Source organism: Choloepus didactylus, chromosome 11 (assembly GCF_015220235.1).
Source record: "Choloepus didactylus isolate mChoDid1 chromosome 11, mChoDid1.pri, whole genome shotgun sequence".
NCBI classification, from domain to species: Eukaryota; Metazoa; Chordata; class Mammalia; order Pilosa; family Megalonychidae; genus Choloepus; species Choloepus didactylus.
Window position 1 is genome coordinate 43414 of NC_051317.1, and position 16982 is coordinate 60395.

The 16982-nt window shown below is 48.3% G+C and overlaps 1 protein-coding gene across 1 annotated transcript in view; it reads left to right on the forward strand.

The window, feature by feature from the left end:
* Positions 1–16982, forward strand: part of STK10 (serine/threonine kinase 10) — a 134844-nt gene that overhangs the window by 41027 nt on the left and 76835 nt on the right. Inside the window, exons 3-4 of the mRNA XM_037799393.1 lie at positions 11694–11742; positions 15005–15154. Coding sequence (XP_037655321.1) covers positions 11694–11742; positions 15005–15154 — 199 coding nt within the window. The remainder of the gene's footprint in view (positions 1–11693; positions 11743–15004; positions 15155–16982) is intronic.

Here is a 16982-nt window from a genome sequence, read left to right on the forward strand (position 1 = left end):
ACCTCTCGACTCCATTTGAAATCTTTCAGCCACTGAAACTATTTCATCTTATTTTGCATCCTCCTTTTGGTCAAGAAGATATTCTCAATCCCACAATGCTGGGTTCAGATTCATCCCTGGGAGTCATATCCTGCATTGCCAGGGAGATTTACACCCCTGGGAGTCAGGTCCCACATAGGGACGAGGGCAGTGAGATCACCTGCCGAGTTGGCATCAGCCCTGTCTTATAGTTGTGGAGACCGAGGGTCAGAGAGGCAGAGCGACTTGTCCCAGGCCTCACAGCCTGGCTCCCACTAACATCTGCCCAGCTGCACAGCCTCCTCTGCTCTGCCCTGCAGTGCCCATCTCTGGGTCCCAGGCCCTGGGGACCACCGGGAACAGTTGAAAGGACACAATCTGTGACATCCCTCCCCCGAGGAGCACATCGTCCTGCAGAATGTTTTTTGGCAACACCTGGTGAGGAGGAGCCTGTGGCCAGGGAGTGCAGCCAGCTTCTTCCTTGGGTGCATGGCACCCTCCCCTGATGCTGTGATGTTCCCTGTGCAGGAGCAGGTGGGGTGGTGTAGCTGAGGGTGGCAGACTAGGCTAGGCTGGGGTTTTGCCTGGAATCCTGCTTTGGGGATGGAATCTCCTGTTCCCCTCTGGGGGCCCTTTCCCCATGGTTCTGGCTCATTCATCTCTGTGTCTGGCACTGGGCCTGGCAGAGCTGGCTCTAGGGAGTGGTGGATGGACAGGTGGTCAAATGGGTCAAAGTGTCTGTGCAGCCCAGACCTGCCTTTGGTTCCCACCCTGGAGCTGAAAGTCCAGTTTGCATCTCACCAGAGTGTGCCCAGCCCTGATCTAATCTCGGTCCCTCCTGGAAGGTGGTGTGTTGTGATGATGGTGGTAACGATGATGATGATGATGATGATGAGAGTGACTGACAGATACCAGTCACCGTGCATGTCATTTTTACACGTGTCCACTCATCTGATCTCTCAAGACCCCATTCAGGGTAGAAATTGTTGTCCCTATTTTACAGACAAGGGAGTGGTGCTCAGAGAGGTTAAGCACATGGCCCACAGTCACCCAGTGGCAGCTCAGGGGACTTTGACCGTGAAGCCAGTGCCCTTGACCTCTGGGGCCCAGAGAGTCAGGCCCCCTGAATTTTGATCACCTCAGTTCCAGCTCACAGATGCCTTGCGACTTGGGTAAGAATGTGTGGATGTGGAGCCACCTCAGTCCCTCATCTGTGAAATGGGGGGCTAAGTGGTCCCCACTCCCAGGATTGTGGTGAAGGGACTGTGGAATGTGCTGGGCAGGATTAGCAGAGGCTCACTTTATTTGTAGTTCCTCACCCTTTGCCTTGGCAGAAATGCCCTTCCTTCCCCCCCACTTAGGGACCTGGAGGTCATCCTCTCTCTGCCCACTCCCCACTTAGGGACCTCGAGGTCAAACCCCCACACACACACTTAGGAACCCCAAGATCATCCTCTTTGCCCCCTCCACTTAGGGATCCCAAGGTCACCCCACCCCCTTAGGAACCCCAAGGTCATCCGCTCTGCCCCCTCCCTACATCAGAACCCTGAGGTCAGTCTCTCTGCCCTCTCCCCACTTAGGGACCTTGAGGTCATCCTCTCTGCCCCCTCAGGGACCTTAGGGACTCTTGTGGGGGAGCTCAGTTCACACAGGCTCAAACAGAGTCCGGAATTCCTTCCCCAAGGTTTCTGTGACTGGTGGGTGGGGCTGGGGGTGGAGGAACAAGACCCAGTGTTTATGAAAGGCCTGGTGGGCGTGGGACTTCCCCTCTCAATAGCCCCATTGTTTGCCTGGAGCTCCGAGGTGGGGAGGTTCTGGGGCTCCACCTACGGGGACAGGCTGCTGATAAGCTGGGGACATTTTTTGTGTTGACTCCCGTGGTTTTGGTGGCTGCCTCCGTGGACTTCCTTCCACAAACCTCAGTTGAGTGAAACTTGTGTCTTCTGTGCCGATGGTGTGCAGGGCAGACTGGGGAGGTCCCCAGCCCAGGCCCAGGGGACAGTTCCCAGGGGACGGTGCAGGGAAGCCTGGGGGCTGATGGCAGTACCTATCCCTGCTTCCACAGGAAGACACAGGCTCAGAGAGGGACAGGGGCTGGCACGTGGCCACACAGCCCACAGTCTTTGTGTGTTGGAGTCAGGTAGACCTGGGCTTGTACCCTGGTTCTGCCACTTAGGATCTGAGAGGCTTTGGGCAAGACCCTCCCCACCAAACCTCGGTTTCCCCATCTGTAAGAAACAGTTAAGTATTGTATCTACCTCCCAGGGTTTCCTCACAGGTCTAAGCTTGTAGAAGGCTTAGTCCAGGGCCAAATATATACTAGGCACTCAATAATGGCAGCAACATCTCTTCTGTTTTGGGTGACAAGAAAAGGAGGGACTGGCTTGGGTTTGTCCAGGTTTTTAGAGTCCAGCTGTCACCTTTGGCTGTTCTGCCTGGATTTCTGCCCCAAGGCCGTTGAAATGTTTCATTCATGTTCATTCGTTTGCCTGTTCATTCATTCATTCAACAAACACTTATTGATTGTGTACTAGGTGCCAGGCTCTGATCATGGATGACGTGAATGCACTTTTACAGATATAAATTGTTTATTCACTGATAAGGTGACTTCACTCTCCCTGATGTTAAAATATCAGTGTTGAAAATGACATTCGGATGTTGAAATCAAGGTGGGAGAAGGGTGAGGACAGCCCCACAGGAGGACGGTGATAGATCTGGATTACATCCAGGCCTCCTGGCTGTGGCTTATTTCACCTTGGCTCCAGGAGTTTTGCTGACATTTAGTTATTGAGCACCTTTTGTGTACACAGTACGTCCTGTTGGCCTCTGGAATGGCCAGGGAGGTGAGGGCACCTTGGTGCAGGGCCTTGTGTGGTCAGGTAGTGGTGGAGGATCTCTCTGAGCTTCAGGTTCCCCATCTGTAAAGTGGGAACAAACAGATCACCTACTGCTGATAACGATTGTTAACATTTGTCGAGGATTTATGCACCATGCGCCAGATGTTAAGAGCCGCCTGGCATGCATTATGTTGTTTAACCAATAAACCTCAGGACTCAGAGGAATTTTTTATAGGGCACCTGCCTCATAGAGTGCTTTTCAAATAACCCATGCAAAGCAATCAGCAAAGGGCCTGGCATGAAGTAAACTCTAATCCATGTTGGCTGTCATGGATGGGGAAACTGAGACTGACCACGGTTAACTTATCTTCCCACACCTAGTAATTGCCTGCATTGTGGGGAGGTTGAGGACATGGAGTGGGACCATATACGATTTCCTTCCTGTGTGTTACTTAGAAGGGTGGAATTGGGCCAGCCCCAGCAGTACCTTGGTATCAGAGTTCAGTCCTCAAGGGTTGATCTGGTAGAGAAGGGAGATTTTAAATTTACGCTTTCTCATTCCTACACAGTATCACAATAGCCCAAAGCTGGAAACAACTCAAATGCCCATCCATAGATGAATGGATGAATGGAATGTTGTATATGCATACGATGGAATATTATTCAGCCATAAAAAGGAACGAAGTTCTGATATATGCGACAACACGGGTGAAGCTGGGAAACATGCTAAGAGAAAGAAGCCAGACACAAAAGATCACATATTGGATGATTTCATTTGCATGAATTTGCACAGCCCCAAAGAAGTTGCTGTAGTATCCCAGTCCCAAGGTAATGCCCACCCTGGCAGCTTAGAGGTGGGAGGGAGGAAAACACTGGGCTGGACCAGGCAGAGGATTACTTCTTCTTTTTTTTTCTTTTTTAAAAATTCAGTTTGACTGAGATATATTCACATACCATACAGTCATCCATCGTGTACAATCAGTATTTTATAGTACCATCATATAGTTGTGCATTCATCACCATAATCTATTTTTGAACATTTAGAGGATTACTTCTTGAATTGAACCTGTGTGGGGCTGGTGCTGGGGCTGGGGCTGGGGCTGGGGCCGGGGCCAGTGCTGGGGCTGGGGCACTCCGTGTGCCATCTCGGTGAATCGGCAGGCCCCCTGCCATGTGGGGATGATTATCCAGACCAGTAGCTTGGCTTCCTGAATGCCACCTCCTGGGAGCAGGGAATGGTTTTTCATCACTGTGTTCCCAGTGGCTTAAATAGTGCTTAAATAGTTACATAGTTGAATAGTGTTTAAATAGTTCATGGTGGGTGCCCGTAAATTCTTGCTACAATGGGTGAATGTCTGCGTGGATGAGAAAACAGAGGGCCAGGCGGGTGATATGACTTCCCAGGATCACGTAGCTGGTGGCAGGGGCAGGTGTAAGGCCCTGACCCTTATCTGCATCATGACAACTGCTTAATCTAAACTGACTGGGGAAGCAAAGTAGTTTTCCAGGTTCCTTTGGCTTCCAGCCAGAGAAGAAAGCCAGCAACTAACAGCTATCACACAGCCCCCCATCTGGCACCAGAAGGAGCATATGTATGGGCTGGGGTTATGAGGGAAAACAGGAGGTTGCACAAGCAGCCTGCCTTCTTAACATTGGGCACACTGGTCTCGGGGCCTCACAGACCTGGGTTTGGATCCCAGCTCTGCCTGCACCAGCTGTGGGTCCCAGGCTGGGTCTCTTTGCCCCTCTGACCCTCGGTTTCCTCTTCTCTCAAACGGGGAGCAATTCCTACCTTACAGGTCGAAATGAAACCCCACGTTAAAGATGTTCGGGTGCCTGTAGGGATGGTAGCTGATACTTCATAAGACCAGAAGGTCTAGATGGTCCAGGAAGAAGTTGAGCGCAGGGATTGAATGTGAACTCTCCAGTCAGTGCCTGGGCCCAAATCCTGGCCTCCCTTATTTGTTGGGGATTCTTGGCAAGTTACTGAATCTCTTTGAACTTTAGTTTTTTCATTTAGAACAGGGTTTGGCAAAGTGCTACCCGAATTTGTAAACACATTTTTATCGGAACAGAGTCATGCCCATTTGTTCACTTATTATTTGTGCTGCTTTTGTGCTATGACGGCAGAGCTGAGAAGTTGTGACAGAGGCTGTGGCTTGCAAAGCCAAAAATATTTACTACTTATTTCTTTACAGAAAAAGTTTGCTGACCCTGATCTGTAAGATGGGATTAATAAGAGAGTTTACCTTACAGGACTATTGTGGGGCTCAAATGAGCCTATGAATAAAGGGCTTAGGACACAGTGCTGGGCACATATAAGCTCTCAGTAGTTTCTGAGCTGGAGACGGGTGGGCTCACATTTTAAGAGCCCACAGTCTGCTGCTCCGTGAACCCCTGCCCCCACCCCCTGGGGCTTTCTCAGATTGGGATCTCTTGTGTCTGACTTCTTTGCTTATACAATGTTTCCAAGGTTCATCTATGTGGTCGCATATATCAGAACATCATTCTTTTTTGTGGCTGAATAATAGTCCCTTGTCTGCATATACAACAATTCCTTTATCCATTCCTCTATTGATAGACATTTGGGTTGTTTGCACCTTTGGGCTATTGTGAAAAGTGCTGCTACCAACATCTGTGTACTAGTTTTGTGCAGACATCGGTTTTTACTTCTCTTGGATATATATCCAGGAGCAGAATTGCTGGGTCATATGGGAACTCTACATTTAACATTTGGAGGAACTGCCAGGCTGTTTTCCCAAGTGCCTGCCTCATTTTCCATTCCCACTAGTGGTACATGAGAGTTCTGGTTTCTCCACATCCTCCCCAGCACTCGTTGTCCATCTTTTTGATCCTAGCCATCCTAGTGGGTGTGAAGTGATATCTCATAGCGGTTTTCATTTGCATTTCCCTAATGAATAATGATGTTGAACATCTTTTCATGTACTTATTGGCTATTTATTTCTCTTTTTCAGAGACATGTCTGTTCAGATCCTTTGCCCATTTTTAAATTGGGTTATTTATCCTTTTATTGTTGAGTTATAAGAGCTCTTTATGTATTCTAGGTACCAGTCCCTTATCAGATATATTATCTGCAAATGTCTTCTCCCATTAAATGGGTTGTTTTTTCACTTTCTTCATAGGGTTCTTTGACACACCAAACTTTTCAGTGTTGATGAAATCCAATTTATCTATTTTTCCTTTTGGTTTGCTTGCGCTTTTGTTGTCATATCTACTCACCTGATTTTTTTTTTAACTTTATGAATCAAAAAGTTAAAAAACAGACAATAAAAAATGTTTCAAACAAAACCAAAACAAAGGAATAAGAAAAACAAATAACCTAAAATAACTACATTGCTTCCAACATGTTCTTACCATACCCCCCAAAAATTAACAAACCATAGTTGTTCCTGAGCATTCCCATACCATCACCTGATCTTTACTAGCCCCCAGGAGTCCCTTTGACATATATTCAGTGGCCTTCAAAGCTTTTTTAAAGGTGGGAAGATAGTTAAATAATGTTATTTACATTTTTTTTTGAAAATTCTCATTGAAGCTGACTCCTGTACCATCTTCAGTGATGTAAATCCCCAAAACCACCTTTCGACTCCCCAGGCTCCTCAAACCATCCCTTGGTAAAGGCTCACCAGGATGAGCTTGCAGTCCACCAAAGCCCCCAGCTCGGTTAAAGGCAGAGAAGAAAAGGATGACTGATGATGAAATCCAAGTTAGCGAGGAGCGTAAAAGTGATGATAACCCTGCCGGTTTACCCCAAGATTTCTCTACCCTAGTCTTCCACTGCATTTTGTCAGGAGGAGAGACGTGGCGCCGTGGTCCTGGCCTCTTGCTGCTCTGTGACTCCCTGTAGAGCAGTGGTTCTCAGAGTGGGGTCCAGGAGCTGGAAGCAGCAGCATCAGGCACTTGTTCCAAAGGTGTATTCTCGGGCCCCACCCCAGACCTCCTGAATCAGAGACTGGGGTTGGGGTCCAGTCACCTGGAAAAGGTTCATACTTTAAGAGGATCAAATTCTAGTCCCATTTTACCTTTCCAGCCTGATCTCTTCCCAGCCTTTCTGAACCGGCTGGAATGTTCCACCTTTTATCCCCCACCCACACTCTTCCATGCTTCCCTGCCTCCACGTTTGCTGTTTTCTGCCTGGAATGCCCTTGCCCTTCTCCACTTGGCAAACTCATCCTTCAAAGACCCACCTAGAGGATGTCACCTCCTCTGGGAAGCCCTCCGGGGAAGCCCAGGTGGGCGAATCACTGAGTCCATGGTTTTCGGGGGAACACATTTGAGGTGTGTTCACCCCACTCATCTCTGCATCTGCCTTCCCTGGGAGACTTGGGGCAGGGACTTGTCTGATATGTCCCGGGTCCCCAGTCCTCAGGCTTGGCACAGACTAGGAACTCAGATGATGTTTGTTGACTGAATTCTACTTTTATGGCCCCCTCTGTGCCCAGCAACCCGAGGCCCGTGGTAAACCCTCAGTTGATATCTGCTTGGGGCCCTGGTAGACCCTCACTTGATACCTGTCAGCAGATTAAACAGACCACAGCCTTGCTTTTCCAAATCCTGAGAAAACCCTGAGCCGCCTACAGAACCCAAAATGCTTGCCAGCTCTTTTGAGGGAACATGAAGGACAGGCCTCGGAAGGGTTCGAGAAGTCAGTCCCGGGCACTCGGAGCTATTGGATTTGGGGGTTGATGAGGGCTCAGAGGCTGCAGCTTTGCACCCAGAAGCCCTCCATCCTGAGGAGCCGTCCTTTGTGCCAGGAAGCTGTGGGGACAGCATGCTCAGGACTTCATCATAGGCAGTCACACGTAATGCATGTACAGCCATGGGTTATTTTAGGCCAGACAGTTCAAGAAAAAAAAAACAAACCATGTTTATTTCTAATATAAAAGATTGTATTGGGGATTGACTCATGTCTTCCACGAAAGACATATTCAAATATTAATTTGTGGGTGTGAATCTATTTGTAAATAGGACCCTTTGAAGATGTCAGTGTTGGTTAAGTTGTGGCCAAATTGAGTCAGGGTGGGTCTTAATCCATTTGACTGGGAGGCCTTGTAATGAGAGGAAATTTGGATGCAGCCAGTCAGTGGAAGCCTAAAGTCAGAAGCCCGAGAGTGAAGAGTGAGAGATGGCCATGAGACGAAGGACAGCCATCACCAGGACACAACCCAGTCTGGGAGAACGCATGGCCTTGCCACCATTTTGATTTTGGACTTCTAGCCTGCAAAACCATGAGACAGTAAAAGCTTGTTGTGTAGCCCAACCCATGGTGTGGTTTTTGTCGTAGCTACTCTGGTCAACAAAGTTTATAGCCCAAAGTCTTCAAATCAAATATGGAAAATATGGATATTGACAAATGTGCTTCCATTCTTTTTTCTAAGCATATGTATTTAGTAACTTCCAAAGGCACTGAGGTTTATTATTTTATTAATTAAACCCCATGTATTTCTGTGAAAGCCCTGAGAAGTTTATAATCCAAGCCCCCCAAAACCTTAGCACTGACAAGCTGAAGGTAAAAGCATGAGACCCATGAAATGAACCCCTGAAAGAACCATTTAATGAAAGGGACAGCTTTGGGTTTGGAAATAAAATCCAGGCTAAGGAAAGTTAGTTAGTTCAGCGCTTCCTAGTAACCAAGGCAAAGCAAAAATAAAATAAAATAATAATAAATAAATAAAAGCAAAGTGCAAGGGGTCATGGGGTTCTTGAACTGCGGAAGGGAAAGCCAACCAGATTGTCAGAATGCACGAGCTTGCTGAGTGCTGACCTCTGGAAGGATGTATCATGGGCCTTGTGTAAGGGGTGTTGTGTAAGTGTTACTGAAAGATGCAGGAACCACCAATACTTGGCCACTTCTCATGCTGACTCTTGAAAACAGCTGAGGGCATGTTGATACACTGTAGTTCCGGGAAGGCGTATTTTTGTAAGAAACCTAAATAGCGTCATCTGAGCTTGCAGCCTTCTGGTGATTTCATTTGATAGGGATTCAACAGATGCATGTCAATCGGCATGGCCACCATCTGCTTTCATGTTGGGAACCTCATTTGGTGTCTTCGTGACTGATATTGGAGGTAGAAATTATGAGTGCTGTTTTACAGATGAGGACATCGAAGCTCAGGGTGATTATACGGCTTACCCAAGGTCACGGAGCCAATTAAGGGGCAGAACCCCACCTTTTCCTTTCCCTCTACACCCTGTTAGGGAAGGGGAAGGGATCTGTTCCTGTTTGCTAATGCTGCCCGTTATTCAAAATACCAGAAATGGATTGGCTTTTTATAAAGCCCATGCTGAATGGGTGGGGCCATGCCTCCATGGAAATTATCTAATCAGTTATCACTTACAGTTGGGTGGGTCACATCTCCATGGAAACAACCTAATCCAAAGGTTCCAACTCAGTCAACACTAATATGTCTGCCCCCACAAGAATGCATTAAAGAATATGGCATTTTCTGGGGGACATAATATATACAAACCGGCACAGGGTCTAACTCTATTGTGTATTCACCGTGCATCAGGCCTGGGCCTGTTGCTCTACAAACACCATTTATCCAATCCTTACAGTAATTTTGGGAGGTACATGGTATTTTCCCATTTTACAGAGATCACTGCCCAAGGCTACACTGATGTTCCTAACCTGATTTTGGTGATGGGACTTCATGGCGTGCAAGAATTCAATGGAAACATTTGTTTGTATTTACATTTTTCTGGGCAGGAGGAGAAAGATAGCTTTCACGGAGTCTCAGAAAACAAAAATATGAACCACAGAGCTCAAGGAAGGAGTCGTCGTAGCAGCTTATGTTGACAGGGTCCCACCAGGTGCAAGGCCCGTTCCTATGAGCCATGGGTGTGTATCAGCCTCACCTTACAGCTCTCTCAGCCAGCAAATAGCCTGGCAGGATCTAAGTGTTAGTTCTTTTCTACCACGGCCTTTTGTGGCTGGTTTTTTTTCCCTAGCATTTAGTCAGCTTGGGATTCTGTCCTCTTTTGTGGAGCTGAGAATTATCAGGAGGCAGAATGCTCTGCTGTGCTTCAAGATGTTGACACCTATGCCCAAGTCACTTCCTTTTCCTCCTCTGAGATCCTTGCAAACAAAGCCTGGGTGGTTAGCAGTTGGTGAATGAATGAACAAATGAGTGAATAAGTGAATGAGTGAAAGGAAGAAGTACCTCTTCCTCAGTGCTCTGGATCGGCAAGATACTGACCTCTCTGGTGCGTTATTCGATGGTAACGGATCGCTGTGTTGTTCGAGAGAAGTCTTGGGCCTCGTGCCCTGATTGCCAGGCAGAATCGGAGAGCCTGGAGAAGCTCAGAGGCCCATGCCTCCCCACCGTGAGCTGGAGGGTGCCCCCTTGCACAGCCCTCTCCCACAGCCCTCCACTTCCACAGCAGGTGGCAGGGCTGTCTTCTGCCTCAGTATCCCTAGACCTAGTACCTCGAGTGTCCTGGCCCAGCTTCAAGCCCCTGTTTGACCTGCTGTGGTTTCTCGTATCCAGGCATTCGCTTGTCCTCCCCAAATGTAGCCCAGTGCTGGGACCCCAGCCCTTCAGAGTCAGTGTCGGCAGCCTTGTTTTGCAGCTGAGGAAACGGGCTCAGACAGTTGAAGTGACTTGTTCAAGGCCACACAGCTAGGGAGCAGGGGAGCTGGGATATGGGGCCAGCGCTGGCTGCCTTCAAAAGCCATGCATCTCCCCGCATCCTCACATTGACATCACTCCTGCGTGGAGGGGCGGGTGCCTTCTTAAAGGCCGCCAGGCAGCCGCTGCGCCTCTGCTGAGCTTCGTGGGAGGGACTTCACAACGCACAGGGACCAGGAAGAGGATGCTGGAAGGTGATTCCCAGAATGTGCCTTGAAGTTCCTGAGGCTCTCCTTCCCCATCCACCTGTAGCCCTACTTTAAGAAAAAAGAGAAAGCATCTGTGCACATAAGAACCCAAAGTGGGTCAGAAAAAGTAAAGATGGGTAATATAAACCCGGGAGGGCAGCCCCTGTGTCGGCATCTGTGGCATTTTTGCCATAATGGTGCCCTTCTCCATCCCCTGCACTTGCCTCAGAGCACTTGAGGGGCTGGGTCTGGTTGTTCTCCCAGGGCCGGCTACCTATTGGATGCAGAGTAGGTGTACATTGAATGAATGAATAAATGAATGAGTGCTTGCCCAAATGACCCGGGAGTGAGGAAACCTGCTTTCCAGTCCACGACCTGCCACTAACTAAACAACTGTGTGGCTTCGGTCATTCACAGCTCTTCTCTGGGCCTCAGTTTCTCCATCTGTCAATTGAGGACATTAGGTGAGCTGAGCTTGAAGGCCCTGATGTTCTGAGGTTCTGATCATCGAGGGGCCCGGGCGCCGGAAGATGGAGAGGTGGCAAGAGATGGGTGCTGGGATTCTGTGAGGACTTAGCGGGTTTGTGGGGAGCAGGAGAGGCGTCCTCTGAGGCTCTTGGCTGTGGCGTGTAGGAAATGAGGGCAGGCAGGGCTGAGTGCAGCCAGCCAGGAAAGGGAGAGGCTTGGCTGAAAAGACTGCTCTCTCAAGCTTCGGGTTTCCGTGACAACTGCGTTTGTTTTTTTTTTTTTTTACAAGAAATAGAGCGCACCCAAGCAACTCTTCTGGGTGTTAGAGCCTCCCTTGAGGGTTGGGGCCAGATTGGGGTGTGAGTGGGGCCGCCGACTGGACAAGACCCCTGAGGCAAGAGGAGAGGAGGCAAGGAGCTGGGGCAGCAGGGGTATTGGACGCCACCAAGGTTGGGGAGGGCCCCAGGGGTCTCCCGTCTCTCGGGCTGGGCACCCCACTCATTGCTAACCATGCCTTGTGTCTTCTGTAGATCATGATCGAGTTCTGTCCCGGAGGAGCCGTGGATGCTATCATGCTGGGTGAGTCTTCCTCCATCCCACGCTGTGCAGGGGGTGGGAGACACGTCTGGACCCCAGCTGGACCCCGGACGTCCTTCATTCCCCACTCCAGTAACTCACATGGCCTGTTTGAGCACCTCTCTGCTCTGTCTCCTTCAAGGGCTGGGGTGAGTTCTTGGAGAGAGCACAGAGCCCTCCTTGGAAGACTGACACTTCCCTTTTTAGAAAGCCACGTGCCGCTGAGCTGGTCCCCGACCCTCTCAAGCCTCCTCGGCCATAAAATGGGGCTTGATGCAGCCTCCACCCCACAACTCTGTCAGGAGGTTCAAATGAGACAACCGAGGGAGGTTCTTTGAAAAGTGAGGGAAATACACAACCATTTTGTAGGTGCTCAGTGGGGATGTTTTTGGGTCTTGACGTCCAGAGTGAGCTTGCCCATAACAAGAAACCCTAATAATCACCACTCTTTTGTGAATAGTTGCTCTAAGCCAGAGACTGTGGAAGTTGCTTTCATGGACAGTATTTTCATTTAACCCTCACACATAAAATCAGAAAGAGGCTCTTTGTTTTATTTGTGACCAGCCAGACATGTAGGGAGGTTAAGGAGCTTGCCCAGAGTCCCACAGCCAGTGAGCCCAGGGCTGGCTCACCCCTGCTTTTTTTTTTTTTTAAATGCAATTTTATTGAGATATAATCACATAACGTACAGTCATTCAAAGTGTACAATCAGTTGTTCACAGTATCGTCATATAGTTGTGCTTTCATCACCACAATCAAACTTTGAACATTTTCATTACTCCAAAAAATAAAATGAAAATTAAAATAAAAAAGAATATCCAAAACATCCCATCCCGCTCCTACCCCCATTGTTCATTTACTTTTTTTCAGTACAGTTTAATTGAGATATATTCATACACCCTGCAGTCATCCACAGTGTACAGTCATTCACAGCACCATCAGACACTTGTGCATTCATCACCAGAATCAATTTTTGAATCTTTTCCTTACTCCAAAATAAAAATAAAAGCAAAAAGGAACACCTACATCTTTCCATCCCCTCCATCCCATCCTATTCTTCATCTAATTTTTGACCCCATTTTTCTACTCATCCATCCATACACCGGATAAAGGGAGTACGATCCACAAGGTTTTCACAATCCCACAGTCACACTGTGCAAGCTACATAGTTATACAGTCATCTTCAAGAATCAAGGTCAGTGGGTGGCAGTTTGACAGCTTCAAGTATTTCCCTCTAGCCATTCCAACACGCTAAAAACGAAAAGGTGATATCTATATAGCACATAAGAATACCCTCCAGAGTGACCTCTCGACTCTCTTTGAAATCTCTCAGCCACTGAAACTTTATTTTGTTTCATCTCTCTTCCTACTTTTGGTCAAGAAGATCCTCTCAGTCTCACAGTGCTGTCACCCCCGCTTTTAACTGCTGCCTTGGAGAGTCATTCTAGAAGGAGGGAGGCGGGGGTGGGGGTGGGCGGGAGCCAGCTTCAGTGCATGAGTCTTACGGAGAAAAATAACTAATAATGAGATCATGTAGGATGCTTGAACACAAGAATGTCATCTTGAATTCTTCTCCCCCCCTTCCCCCATCATATCTAATGGTGTCTGCCACTTCTACCTCCTTGATCCATTGAGTCATGAGCCCTTCCTCTTCACCTTCACCTCCACCCACCCTAGACCAGCAATGGCCTCTGCTGGCCTCTCTGCACCTGCTCATGCTCCCCAGCCATCTCTCCATTCCATCCAGCTAGAAGGATTTTTTTTTTTTTTTTTCAAATACATAAGTCAGATCGTGTCTCTGTTTCGCTCAGAACCTCTCAGCGACTACCCATTGTATTTCAAATAAAAGTCAGCCTCCCCTCCATAGCCTGTAAATTCAGGCCCTGCAGGCCCCTGACCTCTACTCTCTTTCCCCTCATCCTTCTCCTGCAGCCACGCCAGGGTCCTTCACACATGCCATTCCTCCATGTGGAATCCTCTGCCTCCCACTCCCACCCACTCGCACCTACTCAGCCTCCAGGCCCCAGCTCACTGCCACCACCTCTAGGAAGGCCTCCAGGAAGAAGGGCCCGCCGGCTCTGAGCAGAGGCCGAGCTGTGGGATGCCCGTGTGTCTCTCTCCCCAACTAGTGCATAGGAGGCCCTTCGCAACCAGCCCATCTGTCCTTCCCAGCCCTTCCACACCTCCTGGCAGCTGACCATTTCTTCAACACCAGCTCCTTCTGGCCCTTGCTTCTGTTGGTTCCTTAGCCTGGAATGTTCCTGCCCCTCCTTTTACTCCTCTTAAACCCCTTTCCTTTCTTCCAGATACAGCTCAAATGCCCTTTTCCAGGAAAGCCTCCCAAATCTTCAAGGCAGAGGGAGTTGCTACCTGACTTAGTTTGTCAGGGCTGCTATAACAAATATCTCAGCCTGGTTGGCTTAAACAGCAGGAATTTATTGTTTCACGGTTTGGGAGGCTAGAGGTCCAAAATCAAGGTGTCGACAGGCCATGCTTTCTCTGAAGGCTGTAGCATTCTGAGGCTGGCCTGTCATGAGTCATAACTCGAGCTCTGCCTCCATCCCACGGTTGTCTCTGTCCCCATCTGCCTCTTCCTCTCTGTGACCAATTTCCTGTACTTGCAGGGACTCCAGTCATACTGGATAAGGCCCACCCCCATTCAGCTTGTCTCAGCTTAACCAATAACATCTTCAAAGATGTCATTTACAAGTGCCCTCACATCCATAGCCCCACGGTCAGGACTTGAACTTATCTTTGTGGAGGATGTGATCCAATTCATATAATACTGCCCACCCTACCCTCCCACGGCTCCTGGGTCCCCCTCCATTCCAAGCCTCAGTCACCGTTCTCACGTCTGTCCCTGCATCTGTACCCCAGGCAGGGAGCCTGGCACATGAAAGCGTCCACCCCATGCCTGCTGCTAGACAAATCTCTGAACCCCAGAGCTCTGAAGCCAGGCTGTCTGGTTTGAATCCCAGATCTGTGACTTCCCACTTGTGTGACCTCGAGCAAGCTCCTGAGCCTCTCTGAGCCTCGGTTTCCCCATCTGTAAAACGAGGGTGGTGCCTGTACCTGCTTCTGAAGGCTGTCATGAGGGTGGAATGGGTCAGTAGGCATAAAGGCTTCCAAGCAGCCTGGCATGCAGGAAGTGCTCAGCAACGGTGGCGGCTTTTGCTATTTCTCATTCCTGGCCTAGGCCTGACAGTCGGCACAGGGAGCATCTGCTAAATCGACGACATCTAACTGGCCTCCTGTCTGTTTCTAGAGCTGGACAGGGGTCTCACCGAGCCCCAGATTCAGGTCATTTGCCGCCAGATGCTGGAAGCCCTCAACTTCCTCCATGGCAAGAGGATCATCCACCGGGATCTGAAGGCTGGCAATGTTCTGATGACCCTCGAGGGAGACATCAGGCTGGGTAAGGGGTGGCTGCGGGTGGGGAGGGCGGAGCCACAGGGCACCGGCCTGGGTTGCCTCTGCAAGTAGGGGAGAGTTTCACCCCTCCTGGCCGTGGGCCACAGGCCATGTCCAATCTCCCTTGGCTCAGTGGTTCCCAACTAGGGCCAACTGGGCCCCCCAGGGACATTGGGCACTGTCTGGAGGCATTTTGGTTTGCATGACTTGGCGGGGTGGGGGGGGGGGAGGGTGTGCTACTGGCATCTAGTAGGGGGAGACCAGAGATGCTGTGTGGCATCCTACAGTGCCCAGGACAGCTCCCCACCACAAAGAATGATCCAGCCAAAATATCAAGAGGAAACCCTGGTCTAAGCCCTTTGCTTGTGCTCCAATCCCAAGAATTCAACTGACAGGGATGGGCTGGAGAGACGGCCAGTGTCCATTCCCCTACATACAACAATGAAGCAGTCACATGTATGCACCTTATTTTTTAACGTCTATTCTTTTTTTAATAAGTTTTTTTTTTTAAACAAAAATGACACGGGCATGTGTTTCTGCTCTCATCACTTCCCTTCCTCCTCCTCTTTTTTATTTTTATTTTCATTGAGATATATTCACATATCATACAGTCATCCATGGTGCACAATCAGCTGTTCACAGTACGATCATATAGTTATGAGTTCATCACCCCAATCTATTTTTGAACATTTTCCTTATACCAGAAAGAATAATAAGAGTAAAAAATGAAAGTAAAAAAGAACACCCAAATCATCCCCCCATCCCGCCCTATTTTTCATTTAGTTTTTATCCCCATTTTTCTACTCAAGGCTACTGGGTTGGAGTTTGGTAGTTTCAGGTATTTGCTTCTAGCTATTCCAATACACTAAAACCTAAAAAGGGTTATCTATATAGTGCATAAGAATGTCCACCAGAATGACCTCTCGACTCCATTTGAAATCTCTCAGCCACTGAAACTTTATTTTGTTTCATTTCGCTTCCCCCTTTTGGTCAAGAAGATGTTCTCAATCCCATGATGCCAGGTCCAGATTCATCCCCAGGAGTCATATCCTGCATTGCCAGGGAGATTTACACACCTGGGAGTCAGGTCCCACGTAGGGGCCTCCCCCTCCTTTTTGCTTCTTTTACTGGTTTCTTCTCAGACTTACTTCTGTGTTGCTAAATCATGTGCCTGTAATGGTGTTTTTTAAGTATTGTTTTTTACCGTTTGATGAAATACTAATACCTGCTTTTTATAAAACATTGATGTAGTAGAGGAGGTTTTAAAGAAGAAAGCTAGCCAGTACCTCTGATCCTATTATCCAGAAATGTTGCCCAACAGACGGTGAGCCCTAGGGTGAACCATGGATTAGAGTTAATGGTACAATTATAAAAAATGTGCTACCATCAATTGTAACAAGTGTGCCACACCAACACAAGTTGTTACTAATAGGGTGGTAGATGGGAACACTGTACTTTATGCATGATTTTTCCATAAACCTACAACTTCTCTAATAAAGAAATTTTCTTAAAAAAGAATAGTAATTGAAGAACCCTGGAATTAAAAATTAATTACACATTGAATGAGCAACTGGATCCCAGGTCTGGTGTGAACAAATGTTTATTCCTGACAAAATGGATCTTGGTAGAAGTACTGAGATGTTACTATGTGGTAGGCTGGTTTCACGGCTGAAAGTTTTGCCTCAAATTTGGGGCTTTTTATTAAACTTGGTTCAAAGAAAAACTTTTTCCTTTTGGCTGTTAGCTCTAGGCTTGAGATATTACCATCTCTATATGAGTTTGATTTATGTTTGGCCTAGAAACACAGTAAGAGAAGCATTTTTAGGATGTTA